Raw genomic sequence first — 20214 nt, 5'->3', positions numbered from 1 at the left:
GCAATCATTCTTGCCTGGAAGATTTTGTGGCATGACTGATTAAATTTCACTAGAGCAACACGGAACCTGTATGTGCAGCCATGGTGCCAGAACATTCATTTTACAGTTGTTTCTCCCTACAACTCATACTCTGATAAAACAGGTGTGCAGTAACTCTTCCAATGCCCCAGGCAAAAACAATATGTTTCAGTCCCAGGAAAGGAGAAAAATAGTGCAGTCCTTACATTTAACATGAGCCACTAAGGAAAAACTATGGAGACATTTTTCATGTGATACACCGGAGGAGTGAGAGTAACGCTGTAATTACATTTCATAAAAGTTGAACATAAGGGAGCTTTATAGATGAAATGTTGATAAACACTGACTATTTGATATAAATCTGCAAGTGCAAAAAGAAAGCAGAAGAGCCACCTCGGAAAAAAAATATTTGTTGGTTGAATTTAACAGAAAAAGGCCGAATCAATCAAAAGGAGCTCTGAACAGAATGCGATCTAATCGCATTTGAGTACTTTGATTTCCTCCATTAGGCTGCCTATAGAGCATGCAGAAAATGCAAAGAGGTGCTGTTACACTGCCGGGGTTGAGCACAGTTGCTGTCGGTGCTGCAACACCTTGTGAAATAACAGGCGAAGGTAGAGACGAGGCAGAAAGTGAGAACGAGGAGATAATCTGAGGTAGAAGGGGTGAGGCAAGAGGAGCGGAGAAACAGAGGGCGATGATGGGAAAATTCAATAAGAGTGGGGTCAAGAAGAAGACATTTTCGGTGTTCTGGTGAACCCCTGGCAACGACATCTCCATATCTATCGCCTCTTATCTGACACAACCCTCACACACACACCCCAATTCTTCCATCACCAAAGGCCCCATCGTGTGGATCAGAAGCTTCAACACAGTGGAGCTGAAGGGAAATCGTCTTTGAGGCTGGCTGCCACCTGTGGAGAATTAGGCTCTATTGACCAGAGGAGATGACTCTCTGTGCTCCCTCCTGTTAAGGGAGGCTATAGGACAGCATACACACAAACACACATGCACAAGCAGGTGACATGAAGGTGTACACAGCTGACTGGCTGTTTTGACACTGAGCTGAAGGCAGATTTGGCTGGCTGGTCGGCTGGCTTCACCTCAGCATCCCCCCTTCTCTTGTCCCTTCTCCCCTACCTGTATCCTTTTACTCAACAGTGAAATTCTTGGCTGCACAGCCTGTCACAGCAGTTGAGAGACAACCTGTGCTTAGTGTCCTTTCAGCACCAGCATTTAGCTGGCTGGGAGAAATGTCTGTCTCTATTCTGCACCAATACCCTTTTATTGCTATAGCCCTTGTTTCTATTTTTTTTAAGACTCACTGAGAAGAATCAGAGACGTGAAAACAAGTTTTGCAAATTTCTGGTTGACTTTACAAGCTGTGGCAATCAATGTTGCGGCTCGGTCTAAAGGAAACGAATGTGTGTCGGCGCAGTGTTAAAATGATTATCGTTGTTTCTTCATAAATGTCTGGGTCAGAGTTGCTTGGCAAACTTCCAGAAGACTCCCAAGAAACTGTGGGGCCCCTTTATGGGTTTCTCATTTCCAAAGTATGAAAGATGATAAGGCTAAAAATCCCAGTCTCTGTGGGTGGGAGGTTTAGGATCCAGACAGAAATAAAATGAAAATGAATTGCTGTTCGGCAGCGTGATTCGAGATAAAGGGCTCACCACTACAGCCAATAAATCAAAGAGGCATCTGCTGTAATCCAAGCACATTCCTTTTGCATGTCAACTAACAACTGTATCTTGTCTATACTCTCATTCAACAGGACTACTTGTAAAAAATCGCTGTGATGTTGGGGTTTACGCGCTAGTTAAAACGCCCGCAATTAAATCTTTTTATTCTTTGATGGTGCCTGCTGTCAACAGCAAAGCTGGGAATATAATTAATGTTGGACTCTTGTTGATATAGAGCTACAACTAAGGGGTTTCCATTTGAGAGGGACTACCCTGTGGCTTACGGAAAGGGCTGCAGGGTGGATTAAAAAAAAAAAGAATCAGTTAGCTGCGAAAACACCCCCCCCCCCCCCCAAAAACCAAAAAACTTTTGCTGCTCTGATTGGACGCCATCAGAGCTTCATTAATGAGCAGTACTGGGAAGAAAACACATTATTTAAAATGGCTCAATTAATCCAGTTTAGAGGTTTCATGTCATGTTTATGATGCAAACTAATCCGCTTTCCAGTGTGAAAACGAGGCTAATGTGAATGTAGGCTATACTTCCCACAGAGATCCGTGCATAAACAATGCAGCCCCTCTGACCACTGCTGCTCCCGTCTACGTAGCTTGTCATCCCGTAATCCTACCAGAAACACAATAATCTCATTACCATTATGCCATAGACTGGTTTAATTTAATCCAATGAACGCTAGGCGGAATTAACCCAAAGGCATTAAAATGGACACTCTTCTCAGGTAGTCACTTCTTCACAGAGATGTCTAAGTGGATCGGTTTTATAAGCAGAGCAAGCAGAGCAGAGTGAGGGATGGCTATCGATCTGCGGTGCTGCAGCAGGCCTTTCCATACCTTTTCAGATTCATAACATTAAGCAAATAGTTCTGTTTTCCATTGTGGCAACACATGCTTTGACACTCCTGAACTTTCCCTGTGCGACGTTCCTTTGATTATGACAAAAGAAGCAAATCCCACGTTTGGGCTATATATCGAATCCAGGATAGGATCCTTGATTATTATGTCTATGCTGCACTCAGCCCAAGGGGAAGCTTCAATTAGCTGTCATACAGTGGGAGCGCACAGAGTGATATTCTCCAAAGCACTGCCACTAGTCAGGGCAGACTTATTCATAACCTCTTTGTGAGATTCGACACCCACACATTGTTGCACTTGAATGTATCTTGGTGGTTCGGTTATTACCACAGGGGTTACAGGCCCCGGATTGATGACAGACAATAAGATGGGAATCCAGGAGAGGAGCATGTCAAGTTTTGAGCCAGTGCAAAGCATATGCACAGACACAAGCGTTCAGGAACACACACACACACAGAGGCCAGATGAGACTTTACCAGGACTCGGTATTCACGGCGAGGTGACAAATGAAAACCGACAGCGTGTGTGTCTTTTATATTATGTTTAATGGCTTCACTTTCAGTAGGCACCGCATGGTTGTTCATCAGGGTAATGTTTCATACACATTATCAGGTGCTGTTTATCTTGTGAGGGAAGGGAAAGTGGTAAGAGAGCGCACATTTAGCATTCGTTTCAGCTAATTTGCCACATAAAAAGCTAAAATAATTATTGGATGTCACTTATCACCTCCTCTATCCCCTGCTTTGTCATGGAATAATCACATGATGGGAAGCGAAGCTGCTTAGGAGATTTACTGTACCGCTTGTACCTACTGTACCATTTTTGAGGGAGGGAAAAAAACAACCTTTTTGTGCTACAGTGAAAGGCTTGTGGTAATCACACGCCCATGAAAGGGGAAAAAGTTAACGAGCCCATGAAACCACAAAACAGTTCCAGGTCTGTTTCTGCCATCAATAGCGGCCCGTGATAGGCTTTTGGGAAGGGGACCAACGAACAACCCATCGGCTTTAAAGCCGCTCGACACTGAGCGCAGGCTAATTGAAATAAGGCGCTGAAGTGTGAGAAAAACTGTAAATAATTCTCTGTGCTAATACTGCTGATGCGTCCCTGTTTCCAACGCGCACAGCGCTCGTTCCTCTCCGGGTCCCGCCTTGCATCGAAGTTCATATGGAAATGGAGCTGTTCTTGAGTACGAAACAGCGTGATGATTTATAATATGTTTGTGATGCATTTTGATATCTACCAATAATAACAATAATACACAAAGGAAATTGGATTACACGTCTTTCACTCTACAGCACGTTTGTAGCTGTGGAGGGAACACAGCGTATGATTGCTTGTGTATCAGCAGTAAATATTAAGAAAGGCGAGTGAAAATTCATATAATTTCCCATGAGTCATGTCCTTGTGAGGTGTGTACAGTACACATCTATGTCTTAGGGAACAAAACCTAATAGTTGGATTATGTTATTTTCTGTTGTCTCCAGTGTTTCTGTTTCACACAGCAGCACTGGAGGCAACACACACACACACACACACACACACACACACACACACACACACACACACACACACACTCTCTGAAGGAAGCAGAGACATACATATACACATTTACACATTCATATACACTCTCACACACAAAATGACACCTAAGTATGGAGAACAGACTTAGCAGCTGCCAGGCTGCCGCCTGTTTTCTTTTTTTTCTTCCTTGCAGCTTTCTGAACTGTACGTGCCTCAAATTTCAAGCATTAACTCAAAGTGTGCCAGGCAGACTGATATGCAACGCTGTGCACAGGAGAGGGTATCTATTTTGGGGCAGTCACATGCACGTGCACGAGCGCACGGAGATGCACACCCAAGCGACTGCGTGCGCATCTGTGAGCACGGGAGCTGCAAAACGCAGAAATCCATGCAAACCCGCAGATTAGAGAAACACAGACTCCCATAGACACAATAATCACGCCTGTGTGAAATAAATCTCCTCAAAGGCGTGTGTCAGGGAGTGATGGGGGACCATTGTGATGTCTGAGTAATAATTCTTTTAATACGCCTTGTTTCACAGTCAGACTGTAATCAAACAAGAGACTGTGGATCCCCTTGGCTATAGGACTCAGTGTAACTATAATCACCCCCTCCTCCCCTTTATGTAAAACAACTCTTTGTGACATTCTAAATCATAACCCCGGGTTTGCTATTGCCCACATCTTGTGTGCTGTCAGTGGAGATTATTTGGCCATGTTGTTTATACGAACGTAACATCAGCTTGTAAGGCTGTAGTGAAGTTACAACTAGCAGGTCGGGACTGTGGGATAAGCTCTGAAATGGTATTCTTTATCCAGTAGCCAGTGGAGTAACAGCAAAGATCGTGATCATATTTCAGAGGAAACAGGTGACCTCCTAACCTGATGTGTAATAGCCTTTATTGCCACCAGATACTGGATGGTTCGGTATTATCCCACAAAGTAATATCTGAGACGCTGTGAATAATAGTCCAAATCCCCATTGTGGAATTTCCCTTTTTCATCAGCCTAGTTAAATTCACTCCTATATCATAACCAAAAAGGAGAACAGCGGTGTTATGATGTAGACAGAATAACTAAATTGTGTTTAAAAAGATACGGGGGAGGAATAAAGAGCTGAAGCAGGCGGACAGATATTAGAGAGTTTTGCATTCTAAAAGCAACAATGGAGACATTTAGCTAACAAAATTCGAAATATCATGCACCTGGGCAGAAAAATATGAGATTTAGGGACGTATTTAAGCCGCTCAACAAAATATTAAACTTGCTGAATTTACCTGTTCCAACCAAGAAGGCCTGCCAAGAGGTCAGCTCGCTGTGGGGGGATTTTTATATAGACGTGCTGCAGATTGTGCAGTGAGGTGTTTCATTTGGTTGAGCCTTGGCTGGCCGGGCTTGTGCGGTCAGAATTAGAGTCACCTTGACAGAGGCGAATAGTTACTTACCAAGAATTTATCAGTAGAAAATGCAACTAAAAACAGATGGGAAATATTGGATTTTACTTTTTTTATAATGAAAATATTGATCCTTAAAAAAACAAAACAGTGGAAATGACTTCTTAATGACAGCGAGCAGTGTGTGAGCCCGCGTGCTCATGTTATGACGGCCATCTTTGCCCTGTTGTGTGTGTGCAGTTTCCCATGAGGCAGAGCTAAGGATTTGCTCAAATCCACTCATTTAGTGTGCACTGCTCTCACTAGGCATTATTTGAGCAGTCTGACTTAGGCATTAGCCCGACTTCAGCAGAGAAGTCAAACAGATGCCTATGGGTGACGACATGCTTGCAAAATGCAAACATGTGGATCAAAGTCGCAGCTCGTGTACATTCACAGAGAAGGAGGACTTGAAAGAAAAAAATTGCTAGTTTGGATCAGCTGGAGGGCAAAGCAGAAACGAGGCACTGATGTGATTGGTGGTTAATGTTACACCGTGATTACACTTGCTTGCGGAGGCGCCGACGGACAGCTGTGGACACCATGGATGAGTAGTTGTTCTTATTAAAATGGTCTTCTGGGACGACGCGTGCTTGTAAATCTGCACAGGCAAATTTGAAGGCGCGCCATGGCAGCGTGTAGCTTCGGTTTCACTGATGACAAAATTGACATCGCTGTGACCAAAGGTGACGATCGTGCATTCACGGATGTGAAAATACTAATACATGCTTTACGGTAGATATGTGGATTTGGTTGAGTTATAGTGGGTTTTCTCTGATGGCATCAGGCACCATCCAAGACAATGAGTGTCTGCAAGTCAGAAATAAATAAAAAAAAAAGGCTAAAGCAGCACAACCGAATGCAACAGAAACAACGACGGCGAGAAACTTATGTGACTGAAACAGACAGAAAAGAAAACATGAAGACAAAAACAGAAAGGGTGATTTTCCACATCGATACCCTCCACATTCACACCGCTGTGTCCACTCTTGATTGTTGTCAAGGCAAACATGTTTTTAGCCCATCCTGAACCATGATCCTGTACCACAGCGAGCAGGTAGAAGACACAAAGTTCTTACCACTCACACCCATTTTCAAAACTGCACAAACTGGCTAAAAAAAACAAGGAAAAAAAAAGATGGTTTTGAACATTGTGGCTAATTTATATGTTTTTTAAGGGTGTGGCTGCTTCGAGATGTTGTTCTCTCTCGTTCAGTGTCGTACTAAACGAAACTGTCAGGACTGCACATGTTGTAGCTAGCTAAAAGTAGCATCCCTTTTAATAAGCCTGGGAAGTGGCACCTCCTTATCCAAGCCAGCTACTCGACAATCGTAGTACCTTAAAAAATAATAAAGAACAAATTCAAACTCGAGGACACATAAACATCCATACTCTATAGGTTTTAGCGGAGCAGCTTAGATGGCTGCGAAAGCTTAATGATGATGTTGAGAGTGTCCATCTTTTTACCCCCCTTCTCCTTGTTTTCTCTCTAAATGTTGCCACGCACAAGTTGACCTCCATGTAAGCACCACAGAAGACAGAAATGAATCATAGTGGTGCTTATTAGAGAGCTGTATATTTATCAGACTATAAGAGGTAAGCTCTCTGGGGTGACTGCTAATGCATATGAGTCACAAGCATCTGTTAATGGCTGAACAGTTTTGCACTGTAAAGCACTTTCATAACACACCAACTACAGGGCATTGTTTTGACCACATGCAGACTTTTGTAAGCTAATTGGCAACTCGCGTCAGTGAACCGTACCTTATAATTTTAGACAAATTGGGTCATTTTCTTTCTTACGATCCCTACTTGCGAATGTTGTAATTTGACTGTGCAGCCCAAAGATTGAAACTGTATGCAAATGTATTGACATTTGAACAATTAAAGAGGCAGTTTTGATTTGCGTGGGTGTTAACTGCAGCACTGGGGGCTTTTACAGTAGTGATTTTGCAGTGCGGGATAAAATAAAAGGTTTCCAAGGCTCACCTGTGTCCCATCCTGAAAATGTCACAGCTTGTTTTTGCCCACTTTGGGTATAAAAGGCTTTTGAGATGCTTACTCGGTGGTTTGAGGCCACATATCAGAGCTTGGCATGAATACATTCTCCATAGAAATGGGTGCATAATGAGTTCTCTTTGGGAATACCTCATTCAAATCAATGTAATCATCTCACTTAAAAAATGCAACAAAGGAATGTGCCTTTTGCATTGGCTGCTATTTGCAAGAAGGGAAACATGCAAGGAGTGATGTTAAAACGACTTGATTATATTGATGTTGGTCAAAGCCACGAGAGGGACTTACTGACCCATATAGCGTCCACTTCCAGTGGAGCTGCTTGTTGAATCTGAGCCCATCCACTCCCACATAATCCTACAAGAGATGATCTTGTCTCTACACGAGCAACGCTATTGGACTTGACAAGAACCCAAATGTTTGTCGCATAAAGTCTCAGCATCACTTTGATGCTTAGCATTCCATGACGGATCAAATCAAGTGACTGAGTTGTTTGTGCATTGAGAAATACAATGGCAATAGAGCAGAAAGTGCAGTAAAAGTAAAGTTTTGGTCTTGCTCCTACCAATTCCATCAGCATCTATTCATTCTCTGAAATACCCTTTAAAAATAGAACGACCTGCAGAAATTAGTCAAAAGTGTAACACAGCCCTATAAATACTGAAAGCGTGGAACTATTTTGCCTGTTTGATTCTTAGGGCTAAACACTGTGCACCATGTGGTGAATCGACAAATAGAAAAAGTAAGAAACCATTACTTTGCTGCTTAAATCCTCTTGTTACAAGGTAAATAACTATTGGATTGTTTGTCTGACTGATAATGGGCCAAACTCATTCATCATTCAGCAGCAGAATTTGCATGTTTGGGCCAGTTACTGCTACACTCATACACAAACACACCTTTCTGCATGTGCATGTAGTCTAGGCTTTAGTGCATGAGACTATTCGAATGTTCTTTTACTTTTAGTTTCCTTCTTTTTTCTTTGTCGCTGCTGCTAAAAACGTATAGGTTCAACTTTTAACACCACAAAAGCATTCTGATGGCTTGTTTCAGTGCCCAGTGATGCAGGCACTGAAACGAGCATAAAGATATCAAAGAGAGGGCGTCCTGTGACAGCCAGAAAAAATTGCCATCATTTATGTGTCAACATCAGCCATGTGGGAGGACAAGTTTATTGACATCTTGATGATCATCCTGGACCATTCTGCCTTGCTCTCATCGACTGCAACTCAACATACATTAGTCAGCAACAGGGCCAGGCTCATGTCTCATTTGTCAAGGGGAGAGAACCGAGTCCTTGTAGACATTAAAATAAAGATGAGAGAATAAGGAAACCCTAAGGAGAAGGAAATGCAGGATGTCAGAGACTGTATATTTCTTAACGTACTAGACAGGAAGTGATGTGGGCTCTTTTTGATGCTTGAGAGGTATCTGTGTGAATAAACAAGCTAGCATAGTGTGATTTAAGACACACAGACAACTGGAGTGTATTCTTATATCAGGGCAGATCCTTTTAAAGCCTCTTATTTTGCTATCGGTGATCAGTGTCCATTTAACAAATGAAAAAGTTGATTGAGCATGCAGTGTGTGTATAAACAGCTTATTACGGGAAGCCATATCAGTTAATCTGGAAAGACAATGCTGACTGCTTCATAGTCAGTTTGCTGGTTATGAACACATGATGGCATGAAAACCGTGCACTAATTGATTCTCATTTGTTAGGAGAAAAAAATAACACGACCGCTTTTACAGTGACTGTCGGGAAATTTAAGGGAATGGTGCAAAATCAGCTTGTTTTTGATTTCTTCAAATGAGTACGTGAATGTATGTTCAGGCATGACTAAAATAAGGTAACGGATTCTGACTGCAGCATACGCCTCAATTGTTCAAAATTTTTAAGTAAAACTCGATATATTGATAAAGTATTTAGTGGAAGAACTTTAAGCAAGTTATAAAGATAATTTTTTAATTGTATCTGGCCAGTGAACCCTGTGCATTTTACCTCAGACCTGGTTTGCATTCGTTTGCCGAGGCTGATGCTGTTCCACTTGCTGAACCCAATCTAGCAGCCCTAGGCCGTGCCCTATCAATACCAAAGTGGACGAGCGAACGCATTAATAAATATTGAGCTCTTGGATAATCTGTGAAAAAGTTGCTTGACCTCTGTGGCTCATCACTAACTATGCTGAGCATTACGTGGACTTAGGGTTCTGGGTGTGGAGGGATTAAGATAATTACCGTTATTATATTCTCAGTGTAAGGACGATTGCAAGCCTTGGCTAGTCTCCGCTCAGCTCTTGACAGCTAAATTAAAAACACATGCTGGCGATGTGACCCTGGATGATTGATCCTTCTCTTTTGTGTCTGCATCCCCTTCTGTCTTAAGGAGAACCTTGAATCCTTACACTTCAGCTAGAGACTGTAAAATGAAGTGGGGGGGTTTCTCTCGCTTTTTTTCACTTTTTAATGGCCAACAGAGATTTCAAGTTTCGGCATCACTGGGGGAATTATCTAACCTTGCCCCAGGCCAGACTTTGCACCTGTCCAGACATGTATGTTTCCAGAGGTGAGAGTATCTCTCTCTCTTCCTGTATTACTCACTCTGAAAAAAAAGGGAATATGCTAGCAGGGGTCCCTGGAGCCTTAGCACCAGGGACTCAGGGAACGCCCGGATGGTAAACCTCCCAAATCCCCATGATACTGATCCCTTATGATATGGTAACTGGCTTCGAGGTGTTGTTTACCACAGAGCCCCGCTCACTTCAATGCTTTCCTACACTCCAAAGCTTCCCATAACATATCTAGCACATATTAGATTCTAAATTAAAAATCAGTCAGCTGTGACACTTGATACATAGATGGGGATAGCAGAGGAATATAAACGTGCACTTGACAGGAACTAAAATCACAATCTCAGCAATGCAATTTAACACTATTGTCTGCAGGAGAAATTATTGGGGCGACAGTTTCTTACCATGTGCCGGATCAGGCAGGCCAAACTCCAAGTTGTACCTCAGGATGTAAAAGTTATTCCACACATAGAGCTGGTTATCTCGCGGATTATAATCCACAGCTGCAATGTACTGGTACTGGTTGGGAAAGTGGATATCAACGTATTCCCCACGGTTCTGTTTGGTATTGTAAATATAATCAATCAGGCTCTTGCTGACTTCACTTTCATTGTCTTCGTAGGTGGAGCGGACCACATAGAGTACTCCACAGACCATGAAGGCGTTGGAGGCTGAGCGCTTATCATAGGTCGTTTCCCAGGTAGCTTCAAATCGTAGTGTGTAGGGGTTGAGCTGGCTGATCACCATCATACCATTGTTCTGCTCTGTGGCATAAATCACCCACAGCCCGTTCTCATCCACCGCCAGGTCAATGTCTGTTTTTCCTCCCCACTTGTAGGGCGACGTGTCGTGGTAGTTGGCGTTGTTGATGATCGCCTCGCCGCTTTTGATTCGAGTCCGCAGGTCAAACTTCACGATGTTTCGGGTACGCTCCTTGTTGAAAAACACCGCCCCGTCGTAGACCACAAATCCAGTCCCGTCCACCCGGTGCGGCAGCTTGTAGGTGATGGTTTGACGGGCATTTTGAAAGTCATCCAAGGAGGAGTACTCGATTAGAGTGTCTGTTCGGTATGGAGTCCAAGGCATGAAGTAGATTTTGTCGCCGGCTTGCAGTGGGTCTTTGCACCAGGCTCCAGCTTGCTGCTCCGCTTCAAATATAAAGGAAGGTTCACCGACAGCTTTCAGAGTCCCGGGACAAAGAAAAACTAGCAATGGAGAAAGAGTAGAATGAGAAGCAGAAAGGTTAAAATGTGAAAAGCACATACATATATATATATACGCTTAAATAGCTGATTTAATAGCTAATTTCTTCATTTTGTTTTACAGGTTGTCCAATAAGAGTGGGGACAAACACATATCAACGAGTGGCCAAAACACAACTAACATCTATAGCCAATATAAGGACGATTTGTGCATAGAAAGAAAAAATACAAAGAAATAGAAAAGTTATTAAGCATAATGTTTAAATATGTAGTAGTCGGAAACAAAAAGAAGACTGGCCTCATAGACATTAACTGTTGAGTAAAACACAAATGAGGGGAAAACATAACAGAAACAAAACTTAACATAACAATTGGTCCTGTAAATAAAAGTATGCAGCCAACTAAAGTCACTTGGCAACAGACGGGAGAGGTTATGACAGAGCAGGAGTCAGCGGAGTCTGCAAAATGTGTATACTCTGATGTCTCAGTTACACCACCTATTCTAATGGTATATACCTGAGAGGCTTGTCATTACGAAGTGGTGCAAATGTCACAATCATTCAAATTAAAAAGTAATAAAAAATGTTTGGGTTTTTTTCTTTGAAAGGGTCTCTTGAGGTGTTTTTGGTTGTTGTCTGAGGTATAGGAGGCATAAGAATCAACGGAGAAAAGAGCAGCAAGTGGTCTGGTGAGAATAATGGGGAAAACAGTGAGAAGGGTAGGGATCTTGAAGAGAAAAGGGACAGTTGATAGCAAAAGCTTGAAAAGAAGGCCAGGAAACACTGTTACCATGGCATGCTATGGAAAAGGGTTTAGAAGCCAGGCAATATGAGATTCTGCTGAGTAGCAAAGCACCCAGGGAGAATGAGAAGAGGATGCCCCTATGGACTGCAGCCAATATTCCCCCATTTACATCTTTTGGCTGCTTGTGTACCGTCTTTATATGGCCAGCTTTACTTCCCTCGTAGCACTACACTGGCTGCTAACCTTACAGTTGGGGGGGTGCGGAGGTTCTGACGATAACGTCTGCAATGGGTTTCTAGAGGCCACCATGGGAAAATAGGTAACTGACAACTAGATGCCACAAAACAAGGAGCTAGGGTTTGGGTCGTGTCTGTTATTTACCTTTTTGCTCCACTTCTATTTTAAGCGTTGGAAGAGAGAATGAAAGGGGTGCAAGGGAAAAAAACAGATTAATATGAATTAAGTGTCATCGCCACGATTACATATGCAGAAACACGTTATGAGACATGGAACAAGACGGGTACACCTATTAGAAACAGGAAAGTTGTGAGAAAGATGACACACAGACGTCAAAGTCCTGTCTCAGAAAAAGGGTTAGATTAGAGCACCAAAAACTGTGTGGTCACATTTGGCGTCATGACTAGTTGTCAAAGTAGTTTTGTAGCAAAGTGGCAAAGTGGTGGGTGGATTTTTTTTCACTGGCAAGTTAGAAAATTGTTATTAACATACTTTCAGTCCAGTTTTATATCCACGACTCTATACAATTCCAAAAGTTCTCTTTAGTTAGAAAAATGGTAAAAATTTGCATAAAGTAAAAGTCACATTTTCTGTCACTCAAAGAAGCTGAAACCCTGTCTTACAGATGGACACATCACACTAAATCACACTATACTCTCTAGAGTGTAGTGTGACTTGTCATTCAGTTAAATCCACTCACCACCAAAACTCAATCAAGATTAAGTATTTCCTTTTTCTTAGTGGAAAGTTGTACAAATACACTGCTCAAAAAAAGGTAAAATTTAGGGAGCAATCTGGGAGCAATCTATTTCACCTGCTTTGGTGCAATGAAAGCTACAACAGGCACACTGGAGAGGCAACAACATGACATCAGTTTAGCAGGTGGTGGCCACAGACCATTACTCTCCATGTCCTTCCTGAACCACGTTTCTCTACTTTTGCTTTTGCTAGCGTCCTTGTCGACACTGTTATCACGAGACGCTCCCTGCAGCACATTCAGGTTCCTGTAGGATCTCATGCTATAAGAACTGGACAGGGCTGTAGAAAGGCCTCCCCAATCCCAGCCCTACAAAATGACGCCAGTGGGCTATTAATACGAATACCAAACGGTCACACACCATGAAGACGGGACTAGGGGCTGACGTCCTTTAGCACAGTGCAGCTCGATTGGCATTCACCAGTGAACATCAGAATTGGCGTGTTCTCCGCTGACACGCCATTCTCTACACAGATGAGAGCAGCTTCACACTGAGTACAAGTTACAGGCGTGAAAGAATCTGGAGATGCCTTGGTCAGTGTTATGCTGCCTGCAGTAGCACTGAGCATGAGTGCTTAGCAGTGGGTCAGTGATGGACTGGGGAGGCATATCCTTGGACAGTCGCACAGACCTCCACATGCTAAACAGCTGATCACTGTTAGGTACTAGGATGAAATCCTCGGACCCACTGTTAGACCTTATGCTGTTGCAGTGGGTTCTTCTAGTGTATAGGTAATTCCTGGATAACAGAGGCATTGATGCCATTGACTGGCCTTCACTTCCCCAGACCTGAATCCAACTGAGAACCTCTGGGAGCACCCAGACTGTTCCGGATGTCACTGATGAAATGATCCAGGTCTAGAAGGAGATCTGCCAAGGCACCGTCTGCTATCTCACCCGGAGCACACTCAGGTATTATCAGAAGTGCATACAGACACACAGTGGCTGCACACAAAGTGAGCCACACTATGACACCAGTTGAAGCAGCCTCTAATTTCAATTTTAAACTTTGATTGGTGGTATAATTTTGAACCTCGCCTGCAAAGGGTTTATGAATTACACATTTTATATCAAAAAAGCTTTTCTATGTGCGATTTAAGTGGGGTTTTTTGAGCAGTGTAATTGATTACATCGTGTTATTCAATTAAAGCAGGTTTTAATATAATAAAGATCCAATTTTAATGTTGTGGGAAAAATACAATGCAAAAGTCTCCATGTAACATTTTTATCATTATTTTCACTTTTAAAAAGGTGAAGCCATGCACAAATAAGTTCATTGCAGACCAAGGGAGCAGGTAATCACTGTAAATTGTTGGAGCAAAATGCATTAATATACCTCTCGTGCACTCACTGTGGAAAAATGTATTTAATTTTATGTTCCATAAGAGCGTGCGCAATCTGAATAGATGTTTTTGTGTCCATACAAGTCTGCTATAAATTAGCCATCATGAGCGCATTCAAACAAGGCACTCTGAATGCACTTGTGCTAAGAAGCATTATTCAGTCCATTAAACTGAGATGTCAATAGCCGATAAAACATTTCACATTTCACTAAAACTTAAAAAAAAAAAGAATTCCATATGCATTGCAAGTGAGCGGCTTCTAATTCTGAACTGCAACAATACAATAATATAATATGTATATATATATATATATATATATATATATATATATATATATATATATATATATATATATATATATATATATATATATATGTAGAGAGAGAGAGAGAGAGAGAGAGAGAGAGAGAGAGAGAGCAGTATATAAACAAGGTACATCTAAAGCCTAGATCAGACTGCACAATTCAGGACAGTACGGCAGTAACCTGTGTGTGTTGAATGTACACTGTTTAAGAGGTAACAACGTTACAGAAAGGGAAATCCAGTCAGTGGTATTTGTATATGAACAAGAGAAAAACTATGAGTGAGATATCAAAAAAATTCTGCCACTCTGCCCATAAAAGGCAAAAACCTGATTTAAATTTGGCTGATCTGAAATTCAAGGTAAAGAAAATTTTATTTTAACTGCTTCTTCACATCATGAGCTGTGACCAAGAGACCGAGCAGCTTATAGAGTCCGAGCACACGGTTTCAGGTGAACAGTTTTCTGTGTTGTTTTGTTTTTTAAATTGTGTTTTGGACCTTAATTTATCCTCCAAGATCAGACTTCAAATTCAGCGCTCACTATTATGTCCTGATGTGTCAAGTAGTTAGAATGAGACCCCAAAACTTCAGCAGCTCTCAGAGAACAAAGAGAAAACCTTGAAGTGGAAATCAGCAAAATTTAAATTAGGTGTGTCTTTGGCTTTTTTGGGTGGAGTTAAGGAACCTCGTATTTGTCAAATGGTACTCTTATTTAAGCGAGATTTATTTCTTTTAATTTGAACTTTTATGAAGCATCAACAACAAAGTAATATCTATGTGTGGAGTGTTTGAAGCGCACTAGTACTTCACTGATTCTTTCGACGATTATTTCTGCACACCTCTGATCTTGTGCCCTTCAATCTGCATTCCTATTCGTTTGTGACTGTCTGTTTTTCACAAAAAGCGTTAGCGTGATCATACATTTTTATCCGAGGCCTGCAACACTCCTTTTGTATACATGTTCACATTAAAATTTGAATCCGTCACAAATTGTTAAGTCTGATCTTGGCTTCTGTGGCAAAAAAGAAAAAAAAAAATCAATGAAACTTGAGATTCAAAAGGATCCACAAATGAATGCACTCCATTCTGCAGAAGAAATTCAAGTGTGCCGCACCTAACTAAGAGATCTCACATGGATAGGAATCAAACAAACTAACAAGAGTTCTCAGAAGCTGCCTCAGCCACACAAAATAGAAGAGCTGAGAAGCAGACAGAGAGACATGGGGTGAAGGAAATCTGGAAAGAAAGGGAGAACACATGACCGAAGACCTGATGATGTAAGTAGAAATGTAAAAATAGAAATAGCAATCAGTGTGATCAGAAATCGGTCAGTGGATGAAGAGAGTGAGTCAGATACCCAGGAGGTTTCCTGCAGATTGCACAGGGGAAGGGAAGAAATTAAGTCAGTTTATATACAGCAACATTAAAACAAGCATGAGACACATTCGAATCCACATTTAACCCAGGAAACTACATTCTTTTCTTTTCTAGGGAATTCTTGCTTTTTAAGAAGTACTTGTAATTAAATAACCCCGGTTAATAATCTGGCTTTCTATTAATTTGTGAACACATGTCTGCTGTCAACTCAGTTAGGTATGCCGGTGTTGAATTGAAGCATTACATTAAATATACTCAAGAAAAAGGAAGGGGGTGGGAGGTGTGAGGGGGCTAAACAAAACAGTCAAAGAGGACTCGATGCTCATGCTGTTAGAGGTGTATTCTTTCATCCTTTTTTCCTATTCTGGCCAACACTGTCACTCGGAGCTGAGGGGTTTACCTGTACTAACATGTGATGAAAATGAAAATATTAGCATATTAGGCCTGCTTATGCCAACTGGCACGGCTCTGCAGTTTTACAAGTAAGAACAGAGAAGGAATCATTCTCTTTTTTTCCCACCGTTTCGAAATTGCTTGCATAGAACAATCTTAATAAAGAAACATCGTGGCTTTTATGTTGCCTGATTCAAGCAATTACTGGAGCCAATTCAAAGGGTGACTCAGTGCCAGGTGAAGACAAAATTTACATCCTTGGCTGGAATATGAAGCTAATGCTACTAATGAGGGCAGTTCATGACAAGAACCAAATTATAAAGCCAAAGGATGAAAATGGTTGGAATGTAGGTAAGTTATTGCACAGAAGTGTAATTATGCAAAGACTTGGAAAATAGACCGAATGAATTAAATACATTCAGCTGGTGAGAAAAAAAACATTTTAAGTCTTCTGTTGTGTAACTGCTACTTGCGTTTCTTGGGGATAGTGAGATTTTGAGGGGCGGTAGTTACCGGGCTAAACGAGGACACTGTCTTTGGTCCCCTTGCTGATCAGCTTAATGGGGATTTAAAGCGTTCTCTTGAAAAACATCTACTCAAGTCTTGTATCCCTGCAAATCCGGGGGTTCCTAAGCTTCTGGACTGCTGAAGTGTTGTTAAACATGAACCTCTCTATTTGGCATATGATCTATTCAATCTGCATTAGTCTGACTCTACAAAATGAGGTGCATGGATTATTTATTTATTTTCTTGCTGAGGGCTGAGGAGACAGAGGATTGGTTACAGGAGAACAACAAAACAGGCAACTTGCCTATAAAGCAAAATCTATCACTGTTTACAGTAGGGGTTGAATAGGAAAGGCTGGACTGGGCTTGTGTGGACTGAATCAGACTGGGAGAACACTATACACTTACCAGGGCAGTTGCGATAGGATACATTCTGTGTTCTTGGTCCTATTCTGGTTGGGCATGGACCTTGAGAAGCAAAAAGATGGGGCTACAGACATGCATGTTTGAAACTGTTTAGAGTGAAGTGAGGACTTGTTTTTATTTTCATTTGTTAGACAGACTTTGCTAGGGCTGAGAGTCCTTGGTCAGAAGTTTATTTTTCACCACCACACTAGCAGCCTAGACTGTTTCCTCTGTGAGATGTGAAGGCAAAAGACAATCATAACAGTGGGTGGACACGAGTGCACCTTGAGGTTAATCCTACTATTAAAGTTTGCGGTATCACAGCAAGACGTAGAATCAATACGTTGCTTGACTATAAGGTGAGCTCCCCCTAACCTCTCTAACCCCCCCCCAAAACAAGTTGTAAAGAAACAAGGTAACAGTTGAGTGCAGTCTGAGGTAGGACCTCTAGGATTCGTCTTTCCTCAGTAAGTTGGACTCGAATGCCCATTACTGCTTATTCCATGTTTAATTACAGGTCCTCAAAGCCTCAGAGAGGTTAACCTTTAAGTTGTAATGAGTTTCACCATCTAATGATGTTCACTAATGCATTCCAATTCAACACTAAGGGGAACAGCTTAAGCAGGTTTACTGGTAATGAGCAGCGTTGAACAGATGTGTTAAAGAGAAACAGAATACAGGTGTTTTATTTAGATTCCAGCTTCATTTCTGTTTTGAGTTGAATCAAGACTGCAACACATCTAAAGACATCAGTGTGCAAAATACTCATTTGGATCTACAAGAGCTGCCAAATACTATTGTCCCATCACCCCGACTCTAATTATTTCAGTTCCACCTGATTAGTGATTCTGGCAATTCATCTAAATCTTTGTCATTAATCAGTTTGTAAAGGTTACACGGGGGAATTTCCTTCACGAATTGCAAATGAACATGGCAGCTTAAAGGACAAAGGAGAATTTTAATACAAAGGGCAATCTAAAGATTGTTTGGAAGCTGAATGGCAATGAATATTTTAACATCAGAGGAACAGACAAAATGTTAACGCTATCTCTTTAGATGAAATATTAGCTTGATGACTTATGAGTGGAGCTATTTTGTTCTGTTACATAATGAAACATCTGTTAACATATTTCAACACCTGTTGTGTGAATGTATATTAAGCCATCAAGGTGAGCTGTGCTTATGCCTGATAGACTTCTCCGTACAAGACTTGAGTAATGAAACACTGTCTTGCTATTAAGGAGAGTCAGCATGACTTCCTCTGCCCTCCCTCTAGTCTGCTACCTCATAACCAGGCTTGTCGATCTGCTGGAAACACAGTGAGCACATCAATAATAAGGGCCGTGTGGAAGAGGACCAAAGGGTTTTACAGGTCATATTTCATGAAAAGTTCATGGTGTGACACAGATGGAAGAAGAGAAGGAGAAATAGGGTGTTGGAAGGTGTTGCAGACAAAGAAAGGAGACTGTCTGGAAGAAATGGGACAGAATATGGTACAACACAGGAGGAGAGACAGAGGGCAAGGAGGAAGGGGGGAAACGATGGGGAAGGGGTGTCGGGAGAGAGAAAAGGGAGAGTTTACAATTCATGACAGGAGGGCCATACTTACTGTAGGGAACACACTCATACTGGACCTCCAGGTATTTGTAGGTCCCTGGGCAGGGGTCGGGGAAGACATCTGAACCCGTGATTACAATGCACTGGGTCCGATTGTTGCATCTGACGAGAGAAAACACAGGAAAGAAACATTAACTGCTTTGTTCAAATTCACCCAGTCTCGAGCAAACTCGGCAACTGAAAGAAATCCCAGAAAGTTGACTGTGTTCATCTGGATGTACCGTTCTCAGTTTGACAGGGACAGAATCAGCTGTCTGGGATTTCCTTCCCTGGGTGATTAAGCATGTATCGAGACAAACTGAAGGAAATAAAAGCTTAAATATTAAAACGCCGTGTGCTGGTTCAGGCTGGGAAATATTCAAATTCCACCAACAAAGAAGTAAAAAGAGTAACGCTCAGCAAGATGTAGCCATGCTATTGAATCTGCGAGCAATAAAGATATGACCAGTTCCATTGCTTTTCACTTTGTACATGCCTGTTGGATCTTTGCCATCAGGTTCATATAAAAGAGGTCTTTTGTGCTTTGTGCTGTATTTCTTTTAGAGAGTGGATAATCTGTCTGAATGTGTATATGTCAAGGAAAAAATCCAGAAGGCCTCGCTTATATTTTTAGTCCCTTAACATAACACAGCATTACCTGTCTGGTAAATAGCTGGACAACACTGAACTAAATACCGAGTTCCCCTTCGGACTCAGTACAACACATACAGTATGAGATATCATGCCCCCGCATCACATGTCCTGGTTGAAGACATCTCTCTTTGCGCCTTTAAGGCAGATGACCTATGATAACACGAGGCCCCGTCTGCACATGCACACCTTTTTATAAACACCTCTAGCTAGCTACAGCTTGTTAGCCATGCTGTCCGTCAACTTGAAGTCATCTTAACTCCCCCGTTTGTGTTACGCTGCCAACAGAGTGCAAAGTTTGGAGGGAGTTGTCATCATACTTAAATTCAAACAAACTTCTGCATGTGTTGCGGTTTGTTAAATGTCATGTTGAAACTTTGTGGGAGGAAAAAAAGCAACAAATTATTGTAACATTGTCAGATGCAGCTATCAGCCAAAAAAATGAAAAAACTAAATGGTAGGTAAATACAATTAACAATACAATGATCAACTTTACAGTCCTTGCATTGCATTGCTGGTATGTGTCAAAGTCAATATCCATGACACATACCAGCAATGCATTGCAAGGACTGGCTTTGACACATACC

General features: G+C 41.8%; 1 protein-coding gene and 1 long non-coding RNA gene across 33 annotated transcripts in view; one reads left to right on the top strand and one right to left on the bottom strand.

The window, feature by feature from the left end:
* LOC102077928 (uncharacterized) overlaps positions 1 to 12423 on the top strand; it is a 47878-nt gene extending 35455 nt beyond the window's left edge. The window contains exon 5 of the long non-coding RNA XR_003214085.1: positions 11440 to 12423. This is a non-coding gene — a long non-coding RNA (uncharacterized LOC102077928). The remainder of the gene's footprint in view (positions 1 to 11439) is intronic.
* Positions 1 to 20214, bottom strand: part of adgrl2a (adhesion G protein-coupled receptor L2a) — a 90529-nt gene that overhangs the window by 22908 nt on the left and 47407 nt on the right. For 23 of the 32 annotated variants that reach the window (XM_025898617.1, XM_025898623.1, XM_025898624.1 and 20 more), the window contains exons 4-7: positions 18990 to 19099; positions 17384 to 17443; positions 12441 to 12455; positions 10518 to 11318 (exon numbers count right to left, since the gene is read on the bottom strand). In XM_025898617.1, the coding sequence (XP_025754402.1) occupies positions 10518 to 11318; positions 12441 to 12455; positions 17384 to 17443; positions 18990 to 19099 (986 nt within the window). The remainder of the gene's footprint in view (positions 1 to 10517; positions 11319 to 12440; positions 12456 to 17383; positions 17444 to 18989; positions 19100 to 20214) is intronic. The other 9 variants (XM_025898614.1, XM_005459917.4, XM_013264168.3 and 6 more) reach the window with 2 other exon arrangements.

The sequence above is a fragment of the Oreochromis niloticus genome, linkage group LG15 (assembly GCF_001858045.2).
Source record: "Oreochromis niloticus isolate F11D_XX linkage group LG15, O_niloticus_UMD_NMBU, whole genome shotgun sequence".
NCBI classification, from domain to species: Eukaryota; Metazoa; Chordata; class Actinopteri; order Cichliformes; family Cichlidae; genus Oreochromis; species Oreochromis niloticus.
This window is presented reverse-complemented; position numbering and strand designations above follow the sequence as displayed.